General features: G+C 64.8%; 1 protein-coding gene across 4 annotated transcripts; it reads left to right on the top strand.

Annotated features, from left to right (window-relative positions):
• The first annotated feature begins 20 nt into the window (after window positions 1–20).
• RNF166 (ring finger protein 166) lies at window positions 21–9,242 on the top strand. Of its 4 annotated transcripts, none has more exons than XM_061173659.1 (6): window positions 21–217; window positions 5,214–5,370; window positions 6,601–6,713; window positions 7,063–7,177; window positions 7,271–7,378; window positions 7,756–9,242. In XM_061173659.1, the coding sequence occupies exons 1-6, from the start codon at window positions 63–65 to the stop codon at window positions 8,161–8,163; spliced, it is 1,056 nt and encodes a 351-aa protein (XP_061029642.1). In that variant the 5' UTR covers window positions 21–62; the 3' UTR covers window positions 8,164–9,242. The 4 variants fall into 4 exon arrangements, with proteins under 4 accessions (XP_061029642.1, XP_061029643.1, XP_061029645.1 ...); XM_061173660.1 differs by having other exon boundaries at window positions 7,818–9,242; XM_061173662.1 differs by having other exon boundaries at window positions 8,237–9,242.
• The last annotated feature ends 5,285 nt before the right edge of the window (window positions 9,243–14,527 follow it).

Here is a 14,527-nt window from a genome sequence, read left to right on the forward strand (position 1 = left end):
GGCCGGGCCGGGCCGGGCCTGGCCGGGACAGGGGCGGCGGCGGCGGCGGGCCGGGCCCCGGGATGGCGATGTTCCGCAGCCTGGTGGCCTCGGCTCAGCAGCGGCAGCCGCCGGGCGGGCCCGCGGGCGGTGACAGCGGCCTGGAGGCGCAGTACAGCTGCCCCATCTGCCTGGAAGTCTACCATCGGCCCGTGGCCATCGGCAGCTGCGGACACACGTGAGTGCGCCGGCCTCCGGGAGGCCGCGGGGTCGGGCGCCGCTGCGGGGAGGGCTCTGCAGCCGCCTTGGCGCGCGAGGACTCGGGCAGGGCCGTTTCTGCCCTCTGGGCGCGTCCATCCGCCTCAGCCCAGCCTCCTGCCCGCCCGCCCGCCCGCCCGCCCCGGGCTCTAGATCCGATCACCCCGTCGGCAGACAGGACCGACCTGCAGCCCTGCCCGGTCTCTAACGGGCAGTGCCCGGGGCCGCTGACGGCATAGATGAGCCTCCCCGGGGACTCACAGGGCAGCGGGCACGACCTCTGCGCCGGTCGCCTTCCATCTGGTCCCGTGGAGACTGGGGTGGGCAGTTGTAAATAAATGCCTTGTGCCTTTTGCCGTCAACTCTTTTTTGGACCCGCTGTCTGCTTGTCTTGACTGCAGAGGAGTTCCCTAAAGTTTGGGCAGGGGCTTGTTTGGAGTCTGGTGCTGTTTTGTTCTGATGGAGAACTTGGGTCACATCGATCACTGAGCAGCCAGGCAGGCTGGCCCTCGGGGGACCAGATGCCACACATCTTGCTAGGGTTTCCAGCTGTGTCAGGGCCGGGTTGTTTCAGGAACAGAAACCTGAGGATGTGGCTCTCCTCCCAGCCAAGTGCTGCACTCAAGGCTTCTGGGAGCTGCCAGCCTGTTTAGGAGGGGGCTGAGATCACGGTGTCGGCTCTCCAACTCTCTGGAGTGGCTGAATAATACAGCTCTTGAGTGAAATTAGCAGGGTGGGGAGAGGGGGCAGGAGGGCTTCGCTGCCAGCAGAGCTGCTGAGGAGGTGGGGCTGAGATTCACCCAGGCTCGGTGTTTGAACATTTTGCAAACAAAGGCAGATGACCTGGAAGGTTCCTGATACAAAGAGAGAGTTGCAACCGCTGGGTGTGTGTGCTGCTCATCACCCAGGGAGGTGGCAGGAACCGTGTCAGGAGCCAGCAAGCCTTCACACACACACACTGGCAGGCAGCACGGGGACCTACCTGCCCACACGGGAGAGCACTGATTTGTCCTGAAGGCGCTGTGCCTCACTTCTTCATGCTGCGTGTGGCGTTTCCGCAGGGGCAGCCCCTGCACAGCACTTCTCTCGTCAGCACACAGCAGTGGGTGTTGTCAAGTGTGTTCAGCTTCTTCCAGCCCATCACTGAGAGAGCTGTAGTGCTTGTCCCAGGCCCAATTTTAGAAAGCCTTTCCTGGGCTTCGGGTTGGTATCAACACTCACCCAGCCCTGGGCTGTGGTGTTTCGGGCCTCTGGTCAGCACAAATCTGTTTTCTATTTTTCCAAATAAGTCTTTTCTTAAAAGGTGGTTTTCAGAATACAGAAGTACACAAACTGCTGTGCAAGCGTATTCTTCTATAAACCCCACTCCTCCGTGCTCTTCTTGGCAGAATCTGTCCCCTCTTCTCCTGTTTCTGAGGCTGGTCCTGCAAGAGCCTCTTCTTCAGCTTCTGCCTTAAAAAGACTTTCTCCCTGGCTCTACCTGCTGGTGTAAACAAACCTCCTGGCTGTTCCATCTCTGCCTCTTACTTTCCATAAGTTTCTTTTCCGGTGTTTTGAAGGTATGTGTGCAAATGAACGTGAAAGATTTAAAGACTCACATCTCTCCTTCTAAAAAGTTTGTTGGTGGTCTGGTTATCCACCCCTCACCCCCACCCCCAGCTCCCTAACTATAGCAGTCTCCTTCCACAAAATAGGTTTTCTGGAGGTGACAGCAGCCCTGCCAGGGGCTGGGACTCATGCTCCAGCACAAGACAGAAGGGGACAGGCATAGGGAGGGCTTTTGAGGAGGAGCCCAGAGGCAGGAGGTGCCTCGGTAGAGAGTGTGGAAGCGCTCCCATGAAGTCCCCAGGGGCCCCAGACAGAGCCAGTGATCTGTCACACTCAGGGGACGGCCTGGGCGGTGAGCCACATCCGGAACCAGAAGCTGCCCGGCTGTTTCTTTTTTTCTTTTTATAAAGGAATTTAGCCTTGTATGGCTTCCTCTTTTTTTTTTTTAATTTATTTATTTTATTCATTTTTGGCTGCGTTGGGTCTTCGTTGCTGCGCGCGGGCTTTCTCTAGTTGCGGCGGGCGGGGGCTACTCTTCGTCGCGGTGCGCGGGCTTCTCATTGCGGTGGCTTCTCTTGTTGGCGGAGCACGGGCTCTAGGCACGTGGGCTCAGTAGTTGTGGCTCGCGGGCTCTAGAAGTGCAGGCTCAGTAGTTGTGGCTCACGGGCTTCAGTAGTTGTGGCACGCGGGCTCAGTAGTTGTGGCGCACAGGCGTAGTTGCTCCGCAGCATGTGGGATCTTCCCGGACCAGGGCTCGAACCCGCATCCCCTGCATTGGCAGGCGATTCTTAACCACAGCGCCACCAGGGAAGCCCTGTCCAGCTGTTTCTGACCCTCTGATGAGGCCTCCCTGAGGGCCAGTGTTTGGTTCCGCCGGGGCTGCCTCCAGCCTCTGTACCTCTTCTGTCACTCCCTCTGGTCAGTGTTGTCACACTGTCCCTGTGCTGAAGCGTCCCCACATGCAATTTGTTAACGAACAAAAGTTGTAGAAAAATTGAAATACTTGTGTTTAAGGAGACTCGTAGGGAACGGTGCTGACACGCTTTCTGAGTCCTCCCCGCTTGCACAGCCCTGGGAGGCAGGTGCTGTTACTCTTTCTGTACAAGGAAAAGGAAAGCAGAGCGGCCGGGTGCGGTTCCCAAGTGTCGTGGCAAAGCCGAGGTTGGAGCTCAGGCTGCCAGACCGGGCCAGCCTCACAGCCCATCTCCCCGTGGCACCTTCAGCGGCCACAGCATCTAGCGCTCCTGCACCAGTGCCCGCAGAGACCTGGGATGCTGAGCTTTGCCAGGCCAGGAGCGGGCTTCTCCGCTCAGGGTTCTCAAGGCCTCTGTCCCTCCAGCTCATGGCCCGAGAGCCCTGGGTCCCAGGCGGCTCCCCTGCGCCTGTGCTGGGGGCGCAGAGCTGGGGCAGCAGGGAGTGCCTGCAGGGGGAGGGGCCTCGGGGCGCTTGGTTCTGCGTCGGGCTCCTTAGGGGCCCAGACAGAGGCCAGCAGTGGGGCGGGCTGCTCAGGCAGGGTCCGCCCTGCTTCCTGAGCCGCAGCTTCCCTGCCTCCCCTGCTGGAGGCACCCTTCACCTCGACCCGAGGCCGACTCGTCCCGAGTGTGCTCCCGGGCCACAGCTCCAGGGCACACCACCCCTCATTCACAGCGCACAGTGTGCTGGTTCCTGGGGCAGCCACAGCGTCGAGCAGCCCTCACCACAGTCCGTCTCAGAACGCCCTCATCACCCCAGAAAGAAACCCCATGCCCACCCCCACCCCGGCGACCACTGGTCTGCTTCCTGTCTCTGTGGATCTGCCCATTCAGGATGTTTCTCATAGACCATGTGGCCTTTGTGACCAGCTTATTTCATGGAGCACGTCTTTGGGGTCATCTGAGCGCCAGCATCCATCCATGCTGCGCTCCCTTTGGGCTGAGTGGTGTCCCATCATAAGGATCGGCCACCTTCTCTGTGTCCCTCGCCCGTCAGTGGACACTGGGCTGGCTCCACGGCTCTCGTGACCGGTGCTGCCGTGAGCGCCCCTGTGCGGATTTTCCCCCGGCCTCCCCGTGGTGACCATGGAGCCAGCACTTCCTTCCAGTGACAGGGCGACACGCGAGGCCTGCCCCGGCTGTTAGGCCAGTTGGCTCCTAAGACCAGTGAGAGGGACGGCCCTGGAGGACTTGCTGGAGCACCAAGGGGTGGGCGCTGCTGGTAGCGCCTGGTGGGCCTTCGACAGGTGCGGAAAGTGACAGGTGGGCAGGAACAGGGTGTCAGGAACCCTGCACTTTCTGATGGGCCTCAGGCCCAGCCTGGCCTTTCTTGTGTGCAAAGAGAGACACCCATGGTGACGACCCAGTGGTGGCTGTACGGAAGCCAGCATGTAGGAGGAGGGCCTCGGGATCACCTGCGGCTGCCTCTTCCTAAAAAGAGGTGAAAGTCTGAGGCAAAAGAACAGGGACCCCTGAGCTCAGCTGAGCCACCCGTGTGCTCGGGGAACGTCCTCACGTCCCGCAGGCCCAGCCCGCTAGACGCACGCAGAGCGGTGCACACCCTGACACCTCGCGGGTTTCTTGCAGGCCGCCAAGTTGCCGCCTTTCTCGTGGGGCCGAGCGCTTGCTCTTCTGGGCCGTGGCGCCTCCACTCCACGGCTCCCGTCTCTGCTAAGCGGTCCCCTTGGCGCTTCCTGCAGAGGTGGACTGAGCTGGGCCTGCGGTCAGGCTCCTGGCCCTTCCTGCCCCCACTCAGAGTGTTCGACCCGCTGCCCCACTGCCCACCGGGTCGTGCACGCTCTTCTGCAGCACTGGGGCGGCTGTAAACGCCAGCTGCCGGGGCCAAGCACACACGGGGCGCCGGGACTTGTACCTCACGACAGGGCGTCTCCAGGGATATGGCCAAGAGCTCAGGGCCGAGAGGGGCACAGCCCTTCTGCCACTACGCCTCTGCTCGGGCCAAGCCAGAGCCCTTCTTGCCTGGGGAGAGGGCACTGTGCCAAGGCTGGTGACACTCCCTGGCCAGCTTTGGCCCTGCTCCATCCAGTGAGTCCTGGGCCCTGGAGCCCTGCGGTCTCCTCTCACCACTGTTAGTGATTTTACTCCCCAGAGTTGCGTGGGTAGAGGGTCTCCAGGGTCCCCCATGCTGTCCTGGAGTCCCCTGAGGTGGCGTCATCACCACTTGGCAGTGAGACGGACAGGTTGGGCCCTGGGCCTCCTGCAGTCAGAGCTCTTGCTGGGACCAGGGCTGCGGGGCCAGCATGGGACCTGGGGGGGTCACAGCTGCAGCTCAGCCCTCATCGCAGGATCGGCAGGAGGGTCCCAGAAGCCCACGGCTGGGCAGGGACCTGGGTCATCTTCTAGCCAGACGGTGCCCATCCAGCCCGTAGGACCCAGGCCCAGAAGCTACTGCTGATGGAGGGGAGCGCAGCCCTCAGGCCCACGTCTGCCCTGCAGGTTCTGCGGGGAGTGCCTCCAGCCGTGCCTGCAGGTGCCGTCCCCCCTGTGCCCACTGTGCCGCCTGCCCTTCGACCCCAAGAAAGTGGACAAGGCCGCCCACGTGGAGAAGCAGCTTTCGTCCTACAAGGCACCCTGCCGGGGCTGCAGTAAGAAGGTACCGCAGCCTCCCTGGCCCGGGGGGCTCCGATGGGCGCGCAGGGGAGCTGGGCACGGGCCACCTCCCTTCCCTGTTGAGCAGCCCGCCGCTGCACTCGCTTCCTGCGGGCCCTGCGTGTGGCCTGGGCTCCGGGCTGTGGCTGGCGCAGGGACACAGGCTGAGCTGAGCCCACCCTGATGCAGCCTCGACACCCCAGTGACCCTCGCACTGCAGGTGGCGACTGCAATGGGGCCCGGCCCGCACACCCTGTCCCCGCACCCGCTGCCCCCTCAGGCGGGCACACCACTTGGTGGGGGACCCAGCCCGGCAACAGAGTTTGAACTTAGGTTTTCAGATTTTGCCATCGCTCAGGTTAACGAGTTCTTCCGCGTTTTCACAGTAGGCAGCAGCCCTGTTGCTTTATCCTCAAGGTCGAAGGTCAGACTGTCCAGGGGCCACCCTGAGCTCGCCGTGAGGGGCTGCCGTGGCCTCCTTCAGGCGCACGTGCCCCTCCCTCCCGGCATGAGAGCGGAGCAGGCTGTTGGCTCTGGTGTGAGGCGGCCCCCACCCTTGGCCTCGGTTCCGTCCACACGTGCGGGCCCGGGGGGCAGGCTTGCTCAGTGTCCCCAACCCTGGGCAGAGCCGGGGGCCGGGCCGGCATCAGGAGGACCCCGCATGGAGGCGGCTGCCCGCCCTGCTCCCTCTCCGCCTCCTCGATTCTGGGAACTAGGTTCCTGTGTGCACCACCCGGGAGGGCTGCCGGGCCCCTTCCTCCTCCCGGTCATTCCCGCCTGCTGTCTGCAGCCGGCGCGCCCCTCCCCTGCCCTGCGCTGAGCCGGTTCCAGCCTTCAGCCAGAGCGGGCCACGTGGGCAGCCGAAAAGCTTGTATCTTGTTCGGCTTCCTACCTCTTGGTAAAGAGTTTGCTGGACGTTCGACTGTCCAGAATTTTGCTTGCTGGCTCCTGTTACAAGGGGTATTTTTTCCCAAATAGACACCCTCCCTGTCCCCTTGTGGGCCGCCCCTCGCCTGCAGCTCCCCAGGGACCGGAGGCGCACTGCCCCCCGCACGGCCCCAGCATGAAGCCGTGAGCGCCTGCTTCTGGGTGCAGCTCAGCCACCTTCAGGTCCTGAGTCTGTGTCTCCCTCACTCGGCCTCCGGGCCCCACTTCCGCAGCGCTGCTGGGCTGGGGCATCGGGAGCCAGAGGCCCAGCCCCGCTGCCCGGCCCCTCCCCTTCTCTCCTCCCCAGGTGACGCTGGCCAAGATGAGGGTGCACGTTGCCTCCTGCGTGAAGGTCCAGGAGCAGATGGCCAACTGTCCCAAGTTCGTCCCCGTGGTGCCCACGTCCCAGCCCATCCCCAGGTAGGCCGCCTCGCCGGGGCCCCCTCCATGGGGCAGCTCCGGGCCTACCTTGCGGGGTGGGCAGTGGGGCCTCGCCCCCTGCGGGTAGGGGACCCCAGGAGGGCCCAAGCCAGGCCCCCACGGCTCGCCTCCCAGCAGGGACGCACGGTCCCCAGACAGGCTGGGGCTGGTCAGACACCTCTTCTCAGGGTGGGCAGCCGCGTCGGGGAAGCAGGGGGCCCGGGGTTAGGCGGCGGGAGGTGCAGAGGGGGGCAGGGCCCCGCGGCAGCTGCGGCCCACAGGGCGGGGGAGGGCGAGCCGGCCGGGCTGTAGGAAGGTGAGCGCCACTCACCTCCCCACCCTGCCCCAGCGCCGTCCCCAACAGGTCCACCTTCGCCTGCCCTTACTGTGGTGCCCGCAACCTGGACCAGCAGGAGCTGGTGAAGCACTGCGTGGACGGCCACCGTGGCGACCCCAACCGCGTGGTGAGCCCGCCCACCCGCCCGCCCGCCGGGACCCTGGCCCCGCACGCCCGGCCCTCCCAGGCCCTGTAGGCTCACCGGCCCGCTCTGTCGCAGGTGTGTCCCATCTGCGCGGCCATGCCCTGGGGCGACCCGAGCTACAAGAGCGCCAACTTTCTGCAGCACCTGCTCCATCGGCACAAGTTCTCCTACGACACCTTCGTGGTGGGTGCCCACCCCCACCCCCTCCCCCTTCCCCTCCCCCCCTTCTCCTCCCCCTCCCCCCGGTGCCGGTGGCGGGCAGGTCCACGTGGCCACTAGAGGCCCGGGGGCTCTGGGGCTGTGCACACCAGGCCCACAGCGGCCCCCTGTCCTGCGGGTCCCTCACCGCTGGGCCAGCGAGCTCTCCTCACGCGGGGCCTCCTCTCGGGGAGGCGCCATCGCAGGGCCACCATCTCCCCAGCTCTGCACCGGGGCCTCGGCACACAGACCCCTCCACGGGGGACAGGCCCTTCCCGCGGGGAAGAGCCACGGGGACTTTTGTCGCCGGGAAAAACTCCAGCTCTTCCTCTCCCTCTCCCACCTGCGGTCCCCACCTGCAGACCCTCCTGCAGGCCCTCCCCTCCTGTGCGCCCCCAGCCCTGCTATGCTTGTCCCCCGCCAGCCTCCAGGCACCAGACCCTGTGGAGTCGACCCCTCCGCTCCTCCGCCTGTGCCTGGTCCTGATGGGTGGATGCCACGGGGATCCCTGGCTTCTCTGCTCATCTCAAGCCCCGTTCTTGAGTCTGAGGGGAAAGGACAGCTCCGATTCCGGGCATCCAGCCTGCGCAGCCCGCCCAGCCCTCAGTCACTGGGCGTGGTGTCCTCGGGGCGGCTCGCTGCGCGGGCCTCGGGGCAGCCAGACCATCCCCACAGAGCGGTCGCCACACAGTGCCCGGGACCCCGTGACCGTGCGGGGCCAAAGGGGGGCGGGGAGACCGGACGCGGCAGAGCCGGTCTGTTTGAGGTGACTGGACCAGGGCGGGGGGGGTCGCCCTGAGAGGCCCCGGCGTCCCCGGCCCAGCTCCGCTCCCTGTCTTCCAGGACTACAGCATCGACGAGGAGGCCGCCTTCCAGGCCGCCCTGGCCCTGTCTCTCTCCGAGAACTGAAGGCGGGGCCACTGGCCCAGCCCTCCCGCCTCGAGGGACAGGCCCTGCCAGCTCCTGCGGCCCAGGCCTGCCTGGGAAGGCGCCTCGAGGGCCAGGGGGAGCCTCACTGCTGCAGGAGGAGAGGCCGCGTCCCCGTCGTCACCGGCTCTTCGGTGCTTCGGGCTGAGCAGGTGGCCTCGGGGGGCCGGCCACTGGGACGGAGTGTGGCCACTGTCTGTGTCTCAAAGCCATGATGTCCTCCCTGCAGAGAGGACCCTTCAGGCCCTGCCGCGTCCACAGGCCCCGGCACTGAGCAGGGAAGCGCGGAGGGGGCCCCGGCCCAGCACCTGGCAACGCTTCCCCCTCGCGTGCTCGGTACTGGCTTTTGTGATACCTAGAGGTTCCACGCTTTTCTATATTATCCGGTGTGATGACCTTTTCACGTTTTCTAGAGCAAAGACAGAGCAGTTACCCTTCATATTGCAATATCTGTGTTTGACTAGGAATAATAGTATTTTTATGGAACGTTTACAAAATTATATTTTTTAAAAAAAAAAACAATAAAAAACGAACGGTTGTGGGATTGGTAGGGGGAGGGGAGGAGAGACGGGGCAATCGCTGTGTGCGGGGACCGAGGTGGCCACGTCCCCAGGTCACCTTGCCGTTCCCCAGGGTCACTGTGATAATAACGGGAAGAAATCCCAACGCCCGGCCACTTGCAGTGGCGCTGTGTCTGCTCCTGGCCTCCCGCCTGGGTCTTGGCCTCGGCCCTGCTGTCACTGTTCCAAAGCTGACCACCTCCCGCCCCCGGCAGGGCCACCCCCGGCAGTGGCAGAGCGTGGGGGCCGGGGCGGGGGCCGGGGCCAGGCAGTGCAGAAGATACTCATCGGCACCCTCGTTTGGTTCATGGCATAAATTATTGCTGTCTTTAAAAAAAATTTAAATAAAATGTCTCAAAGCATCTCTAGCGACTTGGCTGGTGCGTTTCCTTCAGTGAATACTAAAGGCAGAGGGCCGGAGTGCGGTCATCGGACCGTCCTCCGCTCGAGGTCCGCGGGCACGTGTCTGTCCCCAGGCAGCTCCAGCTCAGAGCGCAGCTGGCCTCGGGGCCCCGCGGAGGCCGTTTCCGCGTCTGGGATGAGCTGGGCTGCGGCCCCTGCTGGTCCTGCCCGCCCCCCGGACCCTGTTCCCCTCAACCTGTGCCCTCACTTGCCGGCCTGGCCACCTCTCCCTGGGACAAGCCCGGGCCAAGGTTTCCTGGGCAGCGGCGCTCACCTCCTCGTCCTGCGATGGGGTCCACCTGAGGCCGGCAGGCTGGGCACCGTCCTGAGCTCCCCCGGCCGGGGTGGTCTGAATGGGGCTGGTGCTGGGGCCCAGAGGTGGCCGTGGTGGCCTACAGGTGGCCTTTGGGATGCCATTGGGGTGAAGCCCCACTGTCCCCCCCCCCAGTCCCCGTGCTGCAGCCGCTCTCCCCACTGCTGGCTCGAGGCGTTCCTCTGCCTCCCCGGGCAGCCTGCCTGGTGCCCCAGCGTGGGCCCTCATTCCCCAGGCCGGCACCTGGCCCTCCTCTGAAACATCCACCCAGGGACGGTGGTCTCGGGCCACCATCAGTGCCATGGGCCCCTGCTGTTCCCAGTCACCACAGGCCTTTAAAAGCTGACAAGAATCACCTGCTGGGCTGTGCCCAGGTGGCTGCTCATCAGAGTGAGGCCAAGCCCGTGCCTCGCTCTCCTTGTCTGCCTCCCCACGCAGTGTTCTGGACCCTTCCTCTATGGAGAAGGTGGATCTCCTGAGCTCGACCGTGGCAGGGCTGGGCAAGCAAAAGTCTCCACGAGAGAAGAGTTGTGACCTGGGGTGCGTTACCCCCCTTTAGAACCCTTTGTTAGGAGCCACTGGCCCACCCTCCCCTCTGACCACTCTTTGACCCCACCAGCCGAGGATGCCACCTGCCAGCCTGTCCTTTCTGCCGCCTTCCAGAAGGAGGCCCGTGACATGGTCCCCGGGGGGCCACCCGGGCCCAGCCTCAGCCTCCCCCAGGGCTGACGGGAAAGGAAGGATGTGGCTGAAGTCCCCCTCCTGCAGGAGGATGGGGGAGCTGGGACCTCGGCCGCCAGGGAAGTGCACCTCCTGCCCTGCCCTGCCGACCAGCCTGCCAGGCACACGGCCCCCAAGTGCAAACTCAAGGCCACGTTCCCAGGCCTCACCGAGCGGGGAGAGGGATGAGGGCCCGTCAGCACCCAGGGGAGCCTCAGGGTGGCCTTGGCCAGTCCCCTGGGGCCTGGAGCCAGTGGTGGCAGCGCTGGGACAGCCAGGGTCCAGATGCCAGGTGCAGACGCTGCCCCGTCTCCTTTCCCCCACCCCCAGCTCAGCACCTCACTGCCCCATGACCCTCCCCTGTACCCGGCTGCCCTCCCCTTGTCCAGGACGTGTTGCTTCTTCCCCCAGCGCTGCCAGCACATCTCATGTGGGACGTGCAGCGGCTGTGGTTCTGGGCTGTCACTCGGGCCCATATCCCATCCCCAGCTAACCCTCCAGCCCTCAGAGCGCAGCTGGCACCAGCTGTCTGTTCACCACCTGGACGCCAGCCAGGCCTGTCCACTGCCCGCCCGCCGCCGGGGGGAGGATGGCACTGCCCTCACACGCCCGTCGTGACCCTCGGCGCCCACGGAGTCCTGGGGGCAGCTTCACGGCTGTCTCGGCAGGTCCTGAACCCACCGGTGCCCTCGAGGAGGAGACGCCAGTGACTGTCCCCACGTCTCACCCTGTGGAGGCCTCAGCACCCACCACGTTACCACATCACCGAGGGCTCCTGGCCACAGTGGGGCCCCAGGAGGGGCGGAGCCAGGAGCATCTTAAAGTTGCCGGACACCCGCACAGGCTGGTGGCTAGTCCCTTCCCCCGCCCGAGGACGCCTGCCAAGCTCAGCCCCCTCCAGGCCCCCCCAGAGGCCACGGAGGCCAAGAGCCACAGGGCAGCATCCACACGTGGCCTTGATCTCGTCCCTTCCGCCCTGGGCCCAGGACGCACGGGGCCCTGGGCATGTGGCCGCTCGGCGACTCGGCGTCCAGGACGGACGCCAGGGCGGAGCACCGGGCGAGCCCCGACGCGGTGTGGGGCTGCGTGGGAGCTGGATCTCGGCAGACGCCTCAGGCTGAAGCCCGCAGGACGCCGCTCTGAGTCTGGATGAAAAGTGAGGTGGAGGTGGGAGGCCCGGACCCCGACCGACTCCAGGGCGTCCCTGACGGGGGGCCGCACACCCTCTCCTCCCCAGTCACACAACGGCCTGGGGGGTCCGCACACACCCTGCCGCCTAGACGGCGCCGCCGGGTCCCTGGGAACCTGTGACCTCGGCCATGAGGAGGGGGACAGGCAGCCAGCACTCCTGAAGGCAGGGTGCCCAGAGCACGAGCGCCTGCCCCAGGCCGCTCTCTTCACCGGCTCCAGGGCCCCCGAGGACTGGCCACAGGTGTCATCTCTGGGTCTTGCAGGAGCCGCGCCTCCGAGCTCTGGGCACTGAGTGAAGAAGGGTGGACGAAGAGGCCAGGCGCGGGCATGCAGCCCCCAGCGGAGGGGCCTCCCGAAAGGCCCGGCCCCTCACGGGGGCTGCAAAGCAGCCATGCCTTCAGGAAATACAAGTGTGCCCGGGGGCCTGGCAGCAAACTGCGAACACGCACGTCTACCCCTCTTACCTCGTCCAGGGAGGCACGGGGAGCCCAGCTGCCGCAGAGGGCCAGGCCCGCCCCTCACGCCTTGGGTGGGGCCTCGGGGTCCCTCTGGCGCGGGGCCACCAGCCCTTAGGACCAGTGGAGGGCCCCAGGGCCGCACCTCGACAAGCCCCCAAGCAGCCATGGGGCCTGAGGCCTGCGGCCCAGCAGGAAGGGCGCACCCTCGGGACACAGCGGGCGGTCGGGCGGCAGTCTCCCGGTGCTGACGCCCAGGCCGCGGCGCCTCCTTCTGGACTCTCACACACCGGGGCTCCCCACGTCTGCCCGCGAAACACGCTCCCAGGAAGGATCCTTGAACTCACTCACCACAAAGCAGCAGGGACCGACAGGCCCAAAGCCGCCACCACACAAGTGGGCCTGAGGCCACGTCCCCAGCGGCGCACAATCAACCCCCCGCCAGCAAAGCTTCCGCGCCCAGCGTCCGTGGTCTGTGTCTGTGCTGCTCCCACCACGCTGCCAGGGGCCGGGACCTGACCTGGAGGTGCCGGCGGGAGCTCCGGGGACGTCAGGCCCCTTCCGGTCCCAGAGAAGAGAGCTGCGCGGCCCGTGACCCTCCAGTCTCTCCAACAAGTTTCTGGGAACGAGGGCCCAGCGCCACAGGCGGACGGGGAAGAAGCTCCGAGAGGATGCTGTGGGGTTCGGAGCTGGGAACCAAGCTGTGCACCAACAGACTCTCCCCTCTAGGCCCTGGGCTCACCCGCTGATGCCTGACCGCTGTGTCGCACGGAACAGCTCCTGCGACCTCACACGCACACACACACGCGTGTGCACACCCGTGTGCGTGGGCACATCAGGGCGCAGACCTGCACACACACACATACCCGAGGCTGACAGCTGCAGCACTGGGTCCGCGACCGTGGACAGCAGCGGGGATGCCCCAAGGCAGGACGTCCAGCCACACCCACCCTCCCACGACAAACACGCCACACACTGACACCGGGGGCCCCTGAGTCCTGGGACGGCCGAGCCCCAGCTTCGAGGCCCAGCTCTGAGCGCTATTCCGAGTCCCAGAGCCAGGCCCACCGCGGGGCCTTTGTACCTTCACCCACATGTCTACACTCAAGAGACCCCCAGGGAGGAGTGTGCCCGGGCCGCACTGTATGGGGGCTCCTGACGCTTTTCCATCTGGTCCGGCAGGCATTGCTGAGCCTCCACCACGGACCCAACCTCGTGCAGGTGCTGTGAGGGAAGGAAGGCGGTTCCCACCTGGCAGGCCCTCGGGCTGCATCTGAGAGGGAGGGGGCGTCCACGCTGGGCCATGAAACCCAATTAGTAAAAAAACCAGACCCAATGGGATACAGGTGCACACGTACACACTACGCAGACAGCCAAGCACCATCGCCATATAAAGCACAGAAAAAGAACACAAAAACACACCCATAAAAAGAAAAAGGGACTTCCCTGGTGGCACAGTGCTTAAGAATTCGCCTGCCAATGCAGGGGACACGGGTTCGAGCCCTGGTCCGGGAAGATCCCACAAGCCGCGGAGCAACTAAGCCCGTGCACCACAATTACTGAGCCTGCGCTCTAGAGCCCGCGAGCCACAACTACTGAGCCCACGTGCCACAACTACTGACGCCCGCGCGCCTAGAGCCCATGCTCTGCAACAAGAGAAACCACCACAATGAGAAGTCCGAGCACTGCAACGAAGAGTAGCCCCCGCTCGCCGCAACTAGAGAAAAGACCGCACGCAGCAACGAACACCCAACACAGCCAAAAAAAATAATTAATTAATTAAAGAAAAAAAGAAAGAAAACATCAACATAAGAGGAATTGTAACAATCTTACCTGGGCTCCGCTTGTTCAGCGTCTGATAGAGGCAGGCGGGCGGGTGGCCACAAGCTGACGTCGCCAAGTGTCAAGGGGAGACCCTGGGGTTTCTGCAGGAAGTGTGGACTTTGGTCCCTGCAGGTCCTGCTCTGGTGGAGAGCCCGGTTCCAGGAGGCCGGAGGGGAGCTGGTTTCCAACAGCGGGGCGCGGGGCTTAGCTGCAAGGCAAGGCGGTCGTGTTGAGGACAGAGGGACGCAGAGCAGGTGGGGACAGCCCCCCGCCTCCCTGGGGCTGCACAGGTGCGAACAGGGCAGACACTCGGATTTTCCTCTGTGAGTGGTACTCTGGTCTGGCCCAGACACAACCCTGTGAGTCACAGCCGAACAGTAAGTCTGTATGACCACAGGAGGGCAGTTCTGAGCAGTCGGCAAGGACCTCAAACCTCCCTTAAGGTCACTTGTTATGGCAGCCCTCGGAAAGAAGTACCCCACCGCAAAGGTGCTCTAAGGCCCCTTGGGGTCCCTGGGGCGTCTCCAGGATGAGATCAGCGGGTTCTCCACGGGAGTGCATGAGCGCCCCTCAAGAACATGAGTGCCCGTCCGGGGGTCAAGGAGGTCAGCCCCACACCGTGGGTGGCTGGGCGAGGAAGGACAGCGTGGGCGCAGGGCTGGCCCAGGTATCTGCAAGTGTCATCTACGTCTGGGACGGGCAGAAGGAAGGGAAGGTACACATGTTAAGCTTGGGAGGCCAC

The sequence above is a fragment of the Eubalaena glacialis genome, chromosome 18, assembly GCF_028564815.1.
Source record: "Eubalaena glacialis isolate mEubGla1 chromosome 18, mEubGla1.1.hap2.+ XY, whole genome shotgun sequence".
Taxonomy (NCBI): domain Eukaryota; kingdom Metazoa; phylum Chordata; class Mammalia; order Artiodactyla; family Balaenidae; genus Eubalaena; species Eubalaena glacialis.

Coding starts and splice junctions, on each gene's coding strand:
- RNF166 (XM_061173659.1), top strand. CDS start 63: ATGGCGATGTTCCGCAGCCTGGTGGCCTCGGCTCAGCAGCGGCAGCCG. Junction 218..5,213: donor ATCGGCAGCTGCGGACACAC/GTGAGTGCGCCG, acceptor TCTGCCCTGCAG/GTTCTGCGGGGAGTGCCTCC. Junction 6,714..7,062: donor ACGTCCCAGCCCATCCCCAG/GTAGGCCGCCTC, acceptor ACCCTGCCCCAG/CGCCGTCCCCAACAGGTCCA.